This window comes from Entelurus aequoreus, linkage group LG01 (assembly GCF_033978785.1).
Source record: "Entelurus aequoreus isolate RoL-2023_Sb linkage group LG01, RoL_Eaeq_v1.1, whole genome shotgun sequence".
NCBI classification, from domain to species: Eukaryota; Metazoa; Chordata; class Actinopteri; order Syngnathiformes; family Syngnathidae; genus Entelurus; species Entelurus aequoreus.
In genome coordinates, this window is record NC_084731.1 from 66,314,937 (window position 1) to 66,332,071 (window position 17,135).

General features: G+C 41.7%; 2 protein-coding genes across 4 annotated transcripts in view; both read right to left on the reverse strand.

Annotated features, from left to right (window-relative positions):
* The window catches only part of LOC133655916 (uncharacterized), a 35,337-nt gene extending 26,292 nt beyond the window's left edge, over nt 1-9,045 (reverse strand). Inside the window, exon 1 of the mRNA XM_062056555.1 lies at nt 6,851-9,045. Coding sequence (XP_061912539.1) covers nt 6,851-8,084 — 1,234 coding nt within the window. The 5' untranslated portion in view covers nt 8,085-9,045. The remainder of the gene's footprint in view (nt 1-6,850) is intronic.
* Nucleotides 9,046-13,730: 4,685 nt separating this feature from the next.
* LOC133655921 (uncharacterized) overlaps nt 13,731-17,135 on the reverse strand; it is a 49,186-nt gene continuing 45,781 nt past the window's right edge. Inside the window, exon 12 of one of the 3 annotated variants that reach the window (XM_062056568.1) lies at nt 13,731-15,060. In XM_062056568.1, coding sequence (XP_061912552.1) covers nt 14,743-15,060 — 318 coding nt within the window. In that variant the 3' untranslated portion in view covers nt 13,731-14,742. The remainder of the gene's footprint in view (nt 15,061-17,135) is intronic. The other 2 variants (XM_062056576.1, XM_062056585.1) reach the window with 2 other exon arrangements.

A 17,135-nucleotide genomic window follows, 5' to 3' on the forward strand; every position in this document is an offset into this window, starting at 1 on the left:
ACAGACGCTTGTGGAAATCACACATGAATACCTTAAGAGAAAGCGATTGCAGCTATTTGGGATACAACACTTCTCAGATGGCAAGAGAACTTTCCAATGTCCAGGTCAGCTGTGATTCTACTAACCGAAAAACTTTGTCCATTTGTCGAAGGAGAGACAACGAGAATGCGGGCTACCGTGGATGTGATAAAAAAAAAGGTAGCGTTTGCTTTGTATTACCTGGCCGTCAAGTGAAGACTGCGGACAATGGCAAATGCTTTTGGACTGGCAAAGCAGACTATCAGTTATTGTCCGCCATGTATGTCACAGACCCAACTTTATTTTTATTTAACCTTTATTTAACCAGGTAAAATCCCATTGAGATCAAAGATCTCGTTTCCAAGGGAGACCTGGCCAAGAGGGCAGCAGCAAGGTTACATTAAAAACAGTAAACAAATACATAAAACATCACATTTACAACATTAAAACTTGCTCACATGACATTGTTTCTTTGTTAAAAGACAAGACAGATAAGATGCAGTAAAACCCAGAATGGTTTTGTAGATGAACACATACCAATGATTGAGGCGTCGCACACATAAAGATGTCCAGTTAACCATTGAGTATAATACGCAATGGTGAGTGAGGGGAGCGCAGTTGGTGATGAATCTCAGTGCCCCGTGGTACACACTATCCAGCTTGTGGAGACAACCAGCAGTAGCATTCATGTACAACACATCTCCATAGTCAATAACTGGTAAAAAGGTTGTTTCCACCAATTTCTGTTTCACAGTAAAAGAAAAGAAAGACTTGTTTCTATAATAAAATCCCAGTAAAGTTTCAGTTTTTTTACAACATATTGAATGTGCTCCTTAAAACTAAAGTGGTCATCAATTAAAAATCCTAAATATTTAAAAGCAGATACTAACATAATTTGTTGCCCATGTCTTGTTAAAATGTTCTCACACAGTGCTGATCTTACAGTTTTTGATGTGGTAAAGAACATACACTTTGTTTTCTCTGCATTTAAAACCAGTTGAAGATAGCAAAATTGTTCTTGTACTCTGTCAAATGCATGTTGTAGATATTTAAAGGCCTCAGCAGGAGTGGGTGCTGTGCAGTATATGACAGTATCACCAGCATAGAAATGGAAAGTTGAGTTCGGAATATTCTGTCCAAGATTATTTATGTAAATAGTGAATAATAAGGGGCCCAACACAGAACCATGAGGGACACCCTTTCTCACTTGCAGTACGTCCGAGGAGGAACCTTCTATCTGAACAGCCTGAGTTCTACTTGTGAGGTAATTTGCAAACCATCCAACTGCTTGCTGAGAAAAACCAATAGCTGAAAGACCAACGTCTAGGTCTAGAGTATATAAAGTCACCAAAAAGGAATGGACAATGATGGTGAAGGCAAAAGAGTGAGGAGTGTCCTGACCAGATATCTAGATCCCTAGTTTGATTGATGTAAAATATTCTTTATCACATTGTTTACTTTCACGTGTCTAATAAAGACGTGATTAATTTATGATGTCTCAGGTGTGATTCACTACAATAGGGACCCACAGTACACTGGATTCCAGTTCATTGAAATACCACAACATTGGATATTGTTCAGATAAGTTACATTTAATTTAAAAACTTGCACACAAAGCAACACTGGAGGTGACTATGACGTGCACATTTTCCATGCATGCGTATTAGGTCGCGTTGCGCCGGCTGATGGAGGGGGGTAGGGTGTCTTAAACTACCATTGTGTGTGTGTGGACAACGATAAGGTTAGGTGGGATTTACCCAGGATAACCTTAGCCGGCTTAGTGTAGAAGGGGCCTGAGCATTCACGGTTTCTGCTTGGTGGTGAGAAAGAATTTGCCATCAATCCCACGTGGGTGCTCGGCAATGGGATCGGCGCCTATGCCTGTATCGACACTGAACCCATACTGTGTTCAGTTCAGTTTATTTGGAACATGCATACAATGCAATGTAATTCATCACATATGTCCAGTTGTTTCATTACAACACGTCCGAAAAGGAGTAGGAAGAAGCAGAGCTTATTTAATCCTACCCCTTTTTCATACCATAGCAATGTCATCCTATTTCCTTGTTCTCTGTAACAGAACAGTGAACAAATAAATAATAAACAAATAATATACCATAATAAGTAAACACATATTAAATACATAAATAATCTGTCTCAATAAAAATAAATAAAACAAAAACAAAAAAAGGGTTCAAGATGTTCATCATAATTCTTGTTCTGTTTGATATCTTTACTTAATCCATTCCATCATTTAATTCCACATACTGATATACTAAAGGTTTTAAGTGTTGTACGAGCATACAAATGTTTTAAATTACATTTTCCTCTAAGATTATATTTCTCCTCTTTTGTTGAGAAGAATTGTTGTACATTCTTGACTAGCAGGTTATAATTTGCTTTGTACATCATTTTAGATGTTTGCAAATGCACCAAATCGTTGAATTTTAATTATTCTGATTTAATGAAGTGTTTGTATTTTCTCTACGTCAAACATTATGTATTATTATAACTGATCTTTTTTGTAACACAGTGAATGAAGCGCACATTTGTAGTTATTTCCCCATATTTCTACACAATAACTCAGATATTAAACACTAGTGAGCAGTAGAGAATATGAAGTGATTTTTGGTCCAGAACATGTTTTGCTTTGTTCATTATTGACATGTTTCTTGCTACTTTATGTTGTATATTTTTACATGAGATTTCCAATCAGTTTTATCATCTATAATTACACCCAAAAATGTGTTTTCTTTTAGCCTTTCAATGTCTACTTCGTCTATTTGTATTTGTGTTTGACTTTCTCTTCTACTGTTACCAAATATCATTATTTTACTTTTACTGAGATCCAAAGATATCTTTTTAATTTGTTATTTGTATCATCTTCTGTGTGTTGTCTCCTGAACAAACCACAGTTGTATCATCTGCAAATAATACTGACTTTAAGTCCTTTGTAACTTTACAAATGTCATTTATATAGAGATTGAACAATTTTGGTCCGAGTATTGATCCCTGTGGTACACCACAAAATATTTTCAGCTCTGTGGAAGTGTGTTCGCCTATCTTCACGTATTGCTTGTCGTTGGTTAAGTAGCTTCTTACCCAGTTCAATACCAACCCTCTGATGCCATACCGTTCTAATTTGATTGATCTAAAACGTCTTTCAGCTATTGGTTTTTCTCAGCAAGCAGTTGGATGGTTTGCAAATTACCTCACAAGTAGAACTCAGGCTGTTCAGATAGAAGGTTCCTCCTCGGACGTACTGCAAGTGAAAAAGGGTGTCCCTCAAGGTTCTGTGTTGGGCCCCTTATTATTCACTATTTACATAAATAATCTTGGACAGAATATTCCGAACTCAACTTTCCATTTCTATGCTGATGATACTGTCATATACTGCACAGCACCCACTCCTGCTGAGGCCTTTAAATATCTACAACATGCATTTGACAGAGTACAAGAACAACTTTGCTATCTTCAACTGGTTTTAAATGCAGAGAAAACAAAGTGTATGTTCTTTACCACATCAAAAACTGTAAGATCAGCACTGTGTGAGAACATTTTAACAAGAAATGGGCAACAAATTGTGTTAGTATCTTCTTTTAAATATTTAGGATTTTTAATTGATGACCACTTGAGTTTTAAGGAGCACATTCAGTATGTTGTAAAAAAACTGAAACTTTTACTGGGATTTTATTATAGAAACAAGTCTTGCTTTTATTTTACTGTGGAACAGAAATTGGTGGAAACAACCTTTTTACCAGTTATTGACTATGGAGATGTGTTGTACATGAATGCTACTGCTGGTTGTCTCCACAAGCTGGATAGTGTGTACCACGGGGCACTGAGATTCATCACCAACTGTGCTCCCCTTACTCACCATTGTGTGTTATACTCAATGGTTAACTGGACATCTGTATGTGCTCGACGCCTCAATCATTGGTATGTGTTCATCTACAAAACCATTCTGGGTATCACTCCATCTTATCTATCTTGTCTTTTAACAAAGAAACAAGGAAGTCACAATCTTCGTTCAATGAATGTTCTGCAATTTGTCGTCCCTAAAGTAAGAACTGAACTGGGCAAGAAAGCATTTAGGTTTTCAGCACCGAAGGCTTGGAATAACCTACAATCGAATCTTCAACTTCAAACCCTTGCTACATTAAATTAGTTTAAAGCTTCTGTGAAAGGACTGCAGTCTACCTCAGGGGTGTCCAAAGTGCGGCCCGGGGCCATTTGCGGGCCGCAGGTCATTTTTTTAACGGCCCCACGGCACATTTTAAAAATAGGATTGAAAAAAATAAAAAAGATTAAAAGTGGTATTTAAAGAGCAAACAGGTGAAATGTAACAAGAAAATTTAGCAATGTTTACTCTAATCACACAAAGCTGCCATGTAGGCTGTTTCTTTCCTTAAAAAAAAATAATGAATCAAAATCAATGTCATTATTATTACCTATTCAAGGCTTTAATTACATCACATTAAATATTTTGAGATATTTTTTGGGGAAAATGTTGCATATTTTGTGTTTGCCATGTAAAAAAACCGAGCTGTTTTTTTTAAAGAAGGTCCTAAAACGAACAAACAAAAAACATAAACAACAATAAAACTTATAATTGACAGATAGATCTGGGGCCGTATTTATCAAGCTTCTTCAAATTACTCCTAAGAAGTCTGCTAAGAGTTGACTTAAGAGTAAATAAATTATTCGCTGAAAGCTGCACTTAAAAGTTAGTTATCAAGCGTCTTACTCAAACTTTCAGCGAAGTGTAGGACTGAATCTTAAATGTCACACTCAGAGCTGAATTACGACATTACTATGTGCCGTAAACGGAATTTTAGGTGACGTCATTTCTGTGTCCATAGAAATGACCAATCACGGAAGGGAATCCCTTGTCTAAGAATAAAGAAATATCTTAGAAATATTTAAGTGGACAATGGGAGTGTATATTTTGACAATAAACTACAAAATAATACAAAACAAACAAACAGTATTGGCAATGAATCAAAAATAAATGTTTCCTTTTTGTTGCACCTTTCCTGCTTCCTGCTCCCAGACCGTAGTCAAAGAGGCAGGGGAGAAACTTCTCCAGGATGTATGCTCGGGGCAACACCCTTCACTTTACCCGGCAGTGGGTCTCCACAGCGGACGACTTTAGAGTGAATAATGAGTCCGGCGATTAGTTGCAAATCTTGCTTTATTGATTGCTTGTACACAGCCAATCCAACACAAAAAAACTAGTCCCCGCCCGCACTCACGCTACCGCTCCCTCTCTTCTCTCGCCCACACACTCACTGACGTCACTCACCTCACATGCTGTCACCTATTAAAGGGCCACACACACACATACGCTACTCTCATAACATTTTCTTTCCAATTCATTAATTAGGCAACTAATTTGAAACTGGTGTGGGTGGCTCTATATATACTAGCCCACTGCAGCCACATGCAGAAATCAACAAGGAATCGAAAATATTTAAATCTGTGACAAAAATAATACCCGCTCTGTCTAAACGATACCGTTTGATCAGCTGCTCGTCATCAAACAAAGCCAGGACATCCTTCCGCTCCCTGAACGTTCGCGCACGTCTCTCTCGCCTCAGTGCCATCCCCTGCTGGCAACTCCTAACCACTTAAGACACCTCTGAAGGTCTCTTAAATATCGTGGAGAGTAGGAGTGTTTCTTAGACTTAAGAAAGTTGATAAATAGCTTTTATTCTTAAGTTTGAGAGTAGGACTAAATTTCGCAAATTCTCAGGACTTAAGTGTAAAATGGCACTCTAAGACGCTTGATAAATACGGCCCCTGAAGTTGATCTCGAGATTATTGTGTTAAAAGTAAACAGTAAAAAAAATATATATATAATTTATTTTTTAACACTTTAATGAGTAGGACCCTTTTGGATCCCCTACAATTTTAGTGTGATTAGTTTTTAAGTGTCATTGCTCAAAAAATAATAATGAATTAAAATCAATGGTGTTATGAGTTATTGACCTTTTTAAGGCTCCAATTATTATATAATCTCAAATATCCCACTTAAAAATTTTATTGGGTAAAAATATATTTTTTTTCATTAAAAAAAGGGTTTTCCTTGACAAAAAGAGCATACAATTTAAATCTTTAAAAAATGTTATATTGACAGATAGACCTAATGTTGATCTAGAGATTTAAAAACTTGAATAATAACACAAATATTAATACTGAATAATGACACATTTTTTATATTTTTTGGACCAAAACCCTGTGGGGTCCCATGGGATCAAGCCTGAGTGGAAGCCTAAATGTATATTTTTTATACATATATTGTATTGGTTTTTAAAATAAAAATATCAAAATGGCCCCTGCTAGCTTTGATTTTTCAATGTGCGGCCCTCAGTGGAAAAAGTTTGGACACCCCTGATCTACCTTGTCTGTATGCACATGTGTTATGTGAGCAAGTTTTAATGTTGTAAATTTGATGTTTTATGTGTTGTTTACTGTTTTTACTGTAACCTTGCTGCTGCCCTCTTGGCCAGCTTTCCCTTGGAAAAGAGATATTTGATCTCAATGGGATTTTACCTGGTTAAATAAAGGCTACATAAAAAATAATTCGACTGGTGACATCACTTGCTGTGCGGGGCGCCGTCTTTCTGACGTCACTCCCTCTCCGAACCCAGTTTGTAAATGATCGATGAGTCCACACAAAACTAAGAGCCGGAAAGTCAAAAAATACACGGCCAAATTACCCGTGTAAAAACATTTCCTAGGAGGGGAACCTTAAACGCTGGTCGCTGAGGCTAAATAATGATTCCTTTAAGTAGCTTAATGTAGAGCAGACATGGCATAAAACACCAACCTTTCATCTCCGAGTTGCACATTCCCTTCAGGAGGCGGCGCAGGCGGCGGTTCTCCTCTTGGTAACGTCGGTTCTCCTCTTGGTAACGTCGGTTCTCCTCTTGGTAACGGTGGTTCTCCTCTTGGTAACGTCGGTTCTCCTCTTGGTAACGTCGGTTCTCCTCTTGGTAACGTCGGTTCTCCTCTTGGTAACAGTGGTTCTCCTCTTGGTAACAGTGGTTCTCCTCTTGGTTTCGGCGGTCATTCTCTTGGTGTCGGCAGTTCTCCTCTTGGTGTCGGCGGTCCTCCTCTTGGTGTCGGCGGTCCTCCTCCTGGTAATGGCGGATCTCCTCTTGGTAATGGCGGATCTCCTCTTGGTAACGTCGGTTCTCCTCTTGGTAACGGTGCTTCTCCTCTTGGTGTCTGCGGTTCTCCTCTTGGTAATGGCGGATGTCCTCTTGGTAACGGTGGTTCTCCTCTTGGTGTCGGCGGTCCTCCTCTTGGTGTCGCTTGTCCTCCTCTTGGTAATGGCGGATCTCCTCTTGGTAACGTCGGTTCTCCTCTTGGCAACGGCGGTTCTCCTCTTGGCAACGGCGGTTCTCCTCTTGGCAACGGTGGTTCTCCTCTTGGTGTCGGCGGTCCTCCTCTTGGTGTCGACGGTCTTCCTCTTGGTAACGTCGGTTCTCCTCTTGGTAACGATTGTTCTCCTCTTGGTGTCGGCGGTCCTCCTCTTGGTGTCGGCGATCCTCCTCTTGGTAATGGCGGATCTCCTCTTGGTAACGGCGGTTCTCCTCTTGGTGTCGGAGGTCCTCCTCTTGGTAATGGCGGATCTCCCCTTTATAACGGCTGATCTCCTCTTGGTAACAGCCGTTCTCCTCTTGGTGTCGTTGGTTCTCCTCTTGGTAACGGTGGTTCTGCTCTTGGTGTCGGCTGTCCTCCTCTTGGTAATGGCGGATCGCCTCTTGGTGTCGGCGGTCCTCCTCTTGGTAATGGCGGATCTCCACTTGGTAACGGCGGTTCTCCTCTTGGTAACGGAGGTTCTCCTCTTGGTAACGGTGGTTCTCCTCTTGGTAACGGTGGTTCTTCTCTTGGTAACGGTGGTTCTTCTCTTGGTAACGGCGGTTCTCCTCTTGGTAACGGCGGATGACCTCACCTTGGTAACCCTCCACGCCTTGGAAGAACTTGACTATCGGCGCGGTCATGTCTTTCATAAGTCGCTTCTGAAGGACCTGCAGCGGCGGGCTGAGGTTCGCCATGTTGGTGTGTGAATGACGGCAGATGTAAGGATTGTGAGCTCACCTTCCTCTGGAACTTTATTCAGTTTTCGGTGAGGGTTTTTTCATCCCGCAGGTAAGTTCCTGCGGTTAAAAAAAGGGGGGCGGTTTCGTCAGAGGATCTTGCCCGAGCTGCGACCAGCGTGGACATTTCAGTCTTTGGTCTTCCACCGAGGTGAAGTATATGAAGTATATTTAGTAAATTAAGTATATTATGGACGCACAAACACATTTATTTTCTATTTCCTGCCGCGGGAGGCGAGTTTAGAAAGCCGAGCGCAGAGCAGGGATGACCACGCCCCTTTGCTCCCCGGAGCTAATATGATTGGTCGCTACTAAGTCCTTTCTTCTTCTGCTGCTGCTGCTCTCGCTGATTTCTCACGCAGTGCGCCACTTTTGCCCCATCGGTCACTGAGGGAAAATGAATGTCTGTCTTGTTGATGATTTTTTTTATAAACCTTTATTTATAATATGCAACATTTACATTAAGATTAAAGTACCAATGATTGTCACACACACACTAGATGTGGTGAAACATACAAGCAAGAATCACGTGGTCGCTGACTGACTGACTGACGGCAACATTCTGTATTCAAGGCACAAAGATAACATTTTCGAATGTTAATTGTCAATAGGTTTTTAGTCATGCGACCTAGAAACCATAAAGCACTTTTTAAAAAGTTGTTTCTCATCATTACTTGGCATTGGGTTTTTTTTTTCCACTTTGTAATTTTCTTCCTTTTTTCTTTACATTTTTGAAAATTGTAATTGTCAATAGCTTTTTAGTCATGTGACCTGTAAACCACTTTCATATGGTTTGTTTATCGTCACTAAACTTGACTCATGTGTTGATTTTTCCATTATGTCTTTTTTTTGTCTTTTTCGATTTTTGACATTTTTAATCAAGAGGTTTTTATTTACGTGACTTAGAAACTCTAAACCACTTCCATATGGTTTGTTTATCATCACTATACTTGCCTTTATGTTGGTTTTTCCACTTTGTCATTGTCACGTTTCAGTGCACAGTGTCCACACGTATCGGAGAATAAAGTAATACTCTTAATCTTTAGCCTAATGGCATATTTATTTACAAGTAGCGGCTGAAAATGGCGCGTCTCACAATGAGAGCGTAATGACGTCACATCCTGTGTACGTACCGTAAACATATAGAACATACAGCACAACACAATAGGTACCGTAATGCAATGAGTAAGGGCGCAATCCAAACACAACATTTAACACCCCCACTCGCCATTAACTCAATTGTTTACCTTGAGAAAAAATTACAATGCAAGAAAAGAAAATAGGGATCACATGTTGTCCCTTCCCCAATAAACAGAAAAACACACTGCACTTCTAAGTGCCAAACATGTCCTGTTTGAACCTTTTTAGCTTCATCTTGGTGGCTGGCTTTGTCAGAACATCGGCAATCATATTTTCAGTAGGACAGTACTCCAAAATCACTCTGCCACTTTTTATAGTTTCCCTTATGAAATGGTATTTGATATCTATGTGTTTACACCGTTGCCTGTTCACTGGGTTTTTGGCTAGTGCAATAGTGCCTTGATTATCTTCAAATACCTTTGTTTGTGTATAAGGGTATTTGTCAATGTCTCTGAGTAGCTGTCCTAGGTAGATACATTCTTGAATGGCTGATGCCAAAGACATGTATTCTGCCTCACATGTAGATAAAGCAACAGTAGCTTGTTTTCTTGTTTTCCATGAGATTAGAGAGCTACCTTCGCTTAGACTAGCACAATAACCTGATGTGCTTCTCCTGTCAGACACATCTGACGCCCAGTCAGCATCACTGTACACTCTCAATCCCAGTTTTTCAGTTTTATTTCCTTTGAAACATAACTTGTTTTCTGCTGTACCTTTGAGGTATCTAAACACATGTTTTACTGTGTTCCAGTGTTCGACTGTTGGCTCAGCAAAGTATTGGGATAATTTACTGACCACAAAACTTATGTCTGGACGTGTGCATGTGGACAAGTAGATTAGGCTTCCAACAGCCTCCCTGAACCTTCTTTGATCTGTCATTTTGTCTGCATCACCTGTGTACTCTAGTTTTGGTTCACATGGAGTCTCTCTGGACTTGCAATTTTGCATTTCAAATCTCTCTAAGATTTTGTGAACATATCTCTCTTGAGACATTGTGACTTTACCATTTGTTTGGTCAAAATCTATTCCCAGAAAATGTTTCAATTTTCCTAGATCCTTCATTTTGAATCTTTCAGTGAGCATCATTTTCACACTGTTGAGTACACCATTGTTTTTAGATGCTATGATGAGATCGTCTACCCATACAAGTAAAATCACTTTCTCATAATGCTCCTCTCGTGAGTACACACAATGATCAGCAGAATTTTGTACAAAACCATTCTCAGTTAGACATGTGTGCAACATTGCATTCCAATTTCTACCAGACTGTTTCAAACCATAGAGAGACTTGTGCAATTTACACACTAGCTTTTCACCTGTGACTGATTCTTTCTCATAGCCTTCTGGCTGTTCGATATAAATTTCGCAATCGATCGGGGCGTGAAGATAAGCAGTCTTTACATCAAGCTGGTGCAGCACTAGCTCCTCTTGTGCCGCCTTTTGCATGATCACCCTCACACTTGTCATGTCTGCTGTGGGTGAAAATGTCTCTTTGTAGTCAGTTCCCTTTTTCTGACTGTAGCCTTTCGCTACGAACCTCGCTTTGTATTTATCTGTTCCGTCAATGTCACTCTTGAGGGCATAGACCCATTTTCCCCCCACTGCCTGTTTGCCCGGTGGCAAATGGGTGAGGCTAAAGGTGTCGTTTTCCTCCAGTGACTTCACCTCATCATCCATAGCATTTTTCCACTGCCTTGATTTGTTTGACATTATCGCTTCCTTGTAGGTTTGAGGAATGTCACATACTGCTCTGTAGCAAGAGTCCACGCATGTTACAAATTTGTCCATTGTATCCTCAGTCTCAAACTCCTGTAAGTGAACCGGCCTCCTCCTGGTTCGCGATGGGTTCCTTCTGTTTACAGTGTCAGTGACTCTACCCGGCTGTCTGCGTTCAGTCTGTTCAGGTAAAGTCTCAGAAACACCCTGTAAACCTTGATCTGGTACATTTTCAACCTTGTCATCATCAACACAAATTTCTCTTTCATTAACCCTGGGTTGTACATCACCATACCCCATGTATGACTCACATGTTTGTGTTTCTTTTTCTGTTGCAGTTTTGGTTGTGAATTTTACCAATCTATGTTTCTGAACTTTCTCTTGTTCTGGGTAGTACACTAGGTAGGCTGGGCTGTTTTTATCGTAACCCACAAAAACACCCTGCTCACACCTAGAGTCTAGCTTGCCCTTGGCTTGTTGCTGATAAGCATAGCACACTGATCCAAATTTTTGCATTTTGGAAATGTTTGGTTCTTTCCCTGCGAACAACTCGTATGGTGTTTTCTGTGTACGCCTAGAGTAGCATCTGTTCCGTACATAGGCCGCCGTCTGTACTGCGTAGTTCCACAGCTTATTTGGTAAGTTACTTTCTAGCAGTAAGCATCTGCCCATCTCATAAAGGGTTCTCCACCCTCTCTCGGCCGTGCCATTTTGGTGTGGTGAATAGGGTGCAGACGTTTCATGTCTAATCCTATTCCTTATTAACAGTGCCTGGAACTCTTTGCTTGTATACTCAGAACCATTATCTGATCTGATGCACCGAACCTCACCGTATGGTGCTACGTCAGCTAAAAACCGTTCTGTTGCGAGCACTGCATCACTTTTAGACCTTAGAAAGTACACCATCATGGTACCAGAATAGTCATCAGTAAATATTTGTGCATATTTGTGACCATCAATGCTAGGCGTTTGCATGGGACCGGCTAGGTCAGTGTGGACTAGTTCCATGGGTTTCTTAGCCCTCCTGTCAGGCTCCTTGTTTCTCGTCTGGGTAAATTTTCCTTTTGTGCACACTTCACATAATTGTGCTGGTTTAGCCGCACTCCCTTTTATCTCCATGCCTCTCACTACACCTTGTAATTTTTGCACATCTTCATAATTACAATGGCCTAAAATTTCATGCCATGTTTCTACATCATGACACACTTTACATAGATCAATATCAGTTTGAACAGTAGGCAAGTAATACAGATTACCACTTTCGTGTATGTCAAACCTGCTACCGTCCCTTGTGACCATGCGATTGTCCCCTTTCTCGAAGGTGATCGTCGCTCCTCCATTTGTGGCACGCGCCACGGAAAATATGTCATGTGGATATGTGGGTATGTACAGAGCATCCCTCAGTTGTGCTCTGTGCTGTCGTCCAGCGCTGTCCTGCAGACAGATGGTCGCTGTTCCTCTTCTCTGTGCTATTCCACTGCATTTGGTTCCGTCTGCTAGCTCCACTGAATGAGAGTCAGGTTGAAACGTGTCATCGAAGCTTTTAAACTTTTCTATGTCATTCACAATATGTGATGTTGCTCCTCCGTCGACCATAATGCCTTTCATCTTCACGCTGCCTGGTGGTCTCTCATTCCTTGCGTCGTTTGCCTTGAAGAAATGGTCCTCTCGGTCGCTGTCTCGTTCCTCCACGACCTTTCTCGCGCCATCTCGTTCCCCCTTTTTCTTGCACAGCGACTCTTCGTGTGTATTACTTTTGCAGTATCCACACCATACTTTTCTGGAACACTTTCTTGCTTTGTGCCCCTTTATTCCACATCTGTAGCACGTCACGTTGGCATCTTCATCTTTTCTATTGCCAGCTTGTGCCCTTGGTGGACGTCTGCCCTGTTTTACATGGGTCTTCATCACATTGTCTGTAGATTCTGTCTTCTTCATTTTCTCGCTCTCTTCATAAACTCTTAGTCTCCTTTTAAAGTCTGCAAATGTAACTGTATCTTCATTTTGTGTTACATGGACTGCTAGGGGCTTGAAGGATTCTGGTAGCCCATTTATCACCATGGCTACATTTAGTCCGTCACTCATGGTTTCACCAGCGTCTTTTAGGGCCATGATAATGTTCTCTGCTCTTATAATGTAGTCTGTAACATTCTCACCTTCTCCCATGTGTAGCTTGGTGAGTGATGTGTACAGATTGATGATCCTCGGCTTACTTTTTCCGGAGTAGTGTTCTCTCAGTATTTTCAGGGCTTGTCTGCCATCATCTGCAGCCTCGTGTCTTATTAAGGATAAGCTTTTGTCATCAATGAGTCTGATCAGTTCAGCATAACAGTCAGTATTCTTCCTCCTATGTTCAGCTTGAGCTTCTTCATTGCCAGATGGCGCATTCAGGATCGCCTCTTTTAATTTTAGAATGTGTAGATGACCTAAAAATCTTGTTTCCCACAGGTCATATTTTTCATCTGATCCATCAAAAAGAAGTTGCGGGGCTGGTGTCGCCATTCTGTTAGCCATCTCGCGTATTGCGTCGCGAAAAACTTCTTCCGAGCTTTACTCACTTTATCTCCAAGTTGTCCACAGAAGCTCCGTGTTAATCCGTCACGTTAAACTTCCTCCAACTCTTCCTGGGCCCATAACCTGTCACGTTTCAGTGCACAGTGTCCACACGTATCGGAGAATAAAGTAATACTCTTAATCTTTAGCCTAATGGCATATTTATTTACAAGTAGCGGCTGAAAATGGCGCGTCTCACAATGAGAGCGTAATGACGTCACATCCTGTGTACGTACCGTAAACATATAGAACATACAGCACAACACAATAGGTACCGTAATGCAATGAGTAAGGGCGCAATCCAAACACAACATTTAACAGTCATTTTTTTTTACACTTTTATTTAGGTCTACTACACTACTGTATTTTAATGTTGTCATTATGGTGGTGCGTAATGAATACTTAGGTCTACTACACTACTGTATTTTAATGTTGTCATTATGGTGGTACTTAATGAATACTTAGGTCTACTACACATAGAAATGTATCAGAGCTGTTTATCTATTTTATGGAGGAATGTAGTTCATCACAGAACTGGCACTTAGTGTTGTTAAAAAGTATTGATTTTAAATGGAGAATTGACTGTGAGTGGGTGAGTTACCCCCAATAATGGAAACAAATGGTGCGGTGCCTAAAGATTATAATTCAGAGTTATTTGGAGGTAAACAAAGTTAAGATCATTAACAAACATAAATGAAGAAATATTCCCAGCAGGGATGGAACACGAGGCTGACAACACACCACCGTGTTGAAACCTCTTTGGTCCAGGAGCGCTCCAGTCTTTGGACTATGTTGAATTTGTCTCCAGACATTGAAAGTCTCCCCATGTTTCAAACAGAACTGGGCGGCCAGTGAAAGGAGACTTGGACCAAGAAAAGGTGTCATGGCTGCGATACTAGCGCATCATTCTTGGCTGCGATACTAGCGCATCATTCGTGGCTGCGATACTAGCGCATCATTCTTGACTGCGATACTAGCGCATCATTCGTGGCTGTGATACTAGCGCATCATTCTTGGCTGCGATACTAGCGCATCATTCGTGGCTGCGATACTAGCGCATCATTCTTGGCTGTGATACTAGCACATCATTCTAGGCTGCGATACTAGGGCATCATTCTAGGCTGCGATACTAGCGCATCATTATTGGCTGCAATACTAGCGCATCATTCTTGGCTGCGATACTAGCACATCATTCTTGGCTGCGATACTAGCGCATCATTCTTGCTCGCAGTTCTGCAACCCGGGGACTCTCCTTGGTTTCCCCCACGTCAATGTTATAAATGGTGGTTTGCAGAAAAGTCCAGAAGTTGGTGAGGGAAGAAGTGTAGGACCTGCCAAAGACATAGTAGGCCTTAAAGAGCTCATCGAGAGCTGCTAATGAACCTGCAGCCTTGGATGGCAGAGCGTGGTTGTCAATCACGATGAAAGCAGACTGGATTCTGCTCCTGGTCGGTCCCTGGACTAGAAGGTATGGCTGACAGGTGTGGGTGGTGTAGTCCAGATGCTGCTGTGGACTGCTGCCTTCCTACAACAGCAGGACTTAGTGAACAACATCAACTTGCCAATGAAGATGAAGGACAGTACGACAAGAACACATCATCACTATTCATTTTTGATATCATTCCATCACCATTAATATCACCTTTTTTAAATAGTTTTTATTAAGTCACTACGTCCCCTGCAGGATTATATACTGAGTACCATCGCTACTATTTACTACTACTCGGGGGGCCACAGGATTATACGGAGTACCATCGTTACTATTTACTACTACTCTGGGGGGCCACAAGATTATACTGAGTACCATCGTTACTATTTACTACTACTCTGGGGGGCCACAGGATTATACTGAGTACCATCGTTACTATTTACTACAACTCGGGGGGCCACAGGATTATACTGAGTACCATCGTTACTATTTACTACTACTCTGGGGGGCCACAGGATTATACTGAGTACCATCGTTACTATTTACTACTACTTTGGGGGCCACAGGATTATACTGAGTACCATCGTTACTATTTACTACTACTCTGGGGAGCCACAGGATTATACGGAGTACCATTGTTACTATTTACTACTACTCTGGGAGCCACAGGATTATACTGAGTACCATCGCTACTATTTACTACTACTCTGGGGGGCCACAGGATTATACTGAGTACCATCGTTACTATTTACTACTACTCTGGGGGGCCACAGGATTATACTGAGTACCATCGTTACTATTTACTACTACTCTGGGGGCCACAGGATTATACTGAGTACCATCGTTACTATTTACTACTACTCTGGGGGGGCACAGGATTATACTGAGTACCATCGTTACTATTTACTACTACTCTGGGGGCCACAGGATTATACTAAGTACCATCGTTACTATTTACTACTACTCTGGGGGCCACAGGATTATACTAAGTACCATCGTTACTATTTACTACTACTCTGGGGAGCCACAGGATTATACGGAGTACCATTGTTACTATTTACTACTACTCTGGGGGCCACAGGATTATACTGAGTACCATCGCTACTATTTACTACTACTCTGGGGGCCACAGGCAGGTCTACGGCCAGGTGCAGGGCCGTGTCCTGGTGAGGGGACAAGGGGGGCACACAATCACACACACACACACACACACACACGCACACAAACACGTTCAAACACACAAACACACACACACAAACACACACCCAATCACAGCACAACGGCGGATCGTTGCATGCAGGATTAAACCGAGCACCATTGCTCCCCTACTGTGTATTACTCTGTGCACTACTCTGTTCACTACTGTGTACTACTGTTCACTACTGTGTACTACTCTGTTCACTACTGTGTACTACTGTTCACTACTGTGTACTACTGTGTATTACTATTCACTACTGTGTACTACTGTGTACTACAATAATAATAATAATAATAATAATGCCCTCGTAGCCCTCTCAGAAGAGGACCTACAGTGCACTCTGTCTGCTTTTGCAAAGGCATACAAACAGCTTGGTCTTGCCATCAATATAAAGAAAACCCAAATCCTCCACCAATCACCACCAAACCGTAGTGCGCCTGTCCTGCCCCCAAACCTCTCAATTGACAAAATCCGACTGGAAAATGTGGACCACTTCCCATATCTTGGGAGCCTCCTGTCATCTAAAGCTGTCATTGACGATGAAATTCACCACCGCCTCAGCTGTGCCAGTGGGGCCTTCTCAAGGCTGAGGAAGAGAGTCTTCGAGAACCGTGACCTCCAAGCAAAGACCAAAATCCTGGTCTACAAAGCAGTCGTGCTCCCCACCCTTCTGTATGGGTCAGAAGCCTGGACCACCTACAGCAGGCACTTAAAGGCACTCGAGACCTACCATCATAGATGTCTCAGAAAAATCCTCAGGATCAGCTGGGAGGACCGACGCACCAACACCAGCGTCCTGGAGGAGGCTGGCTTGCCCACCATCACTGCCACGATTGCCCAAAACCAACTCAGATGGACGGGCCATGTAGTCCGCATGCCTGACTCTCGCCTCCCAAAAGAAGTCCTTTTTTCCCAGCTTGTTGAAGGGAAACGGGCCCCGGGAGGTCAAAAGAAGAGATTTAAGGATAACATC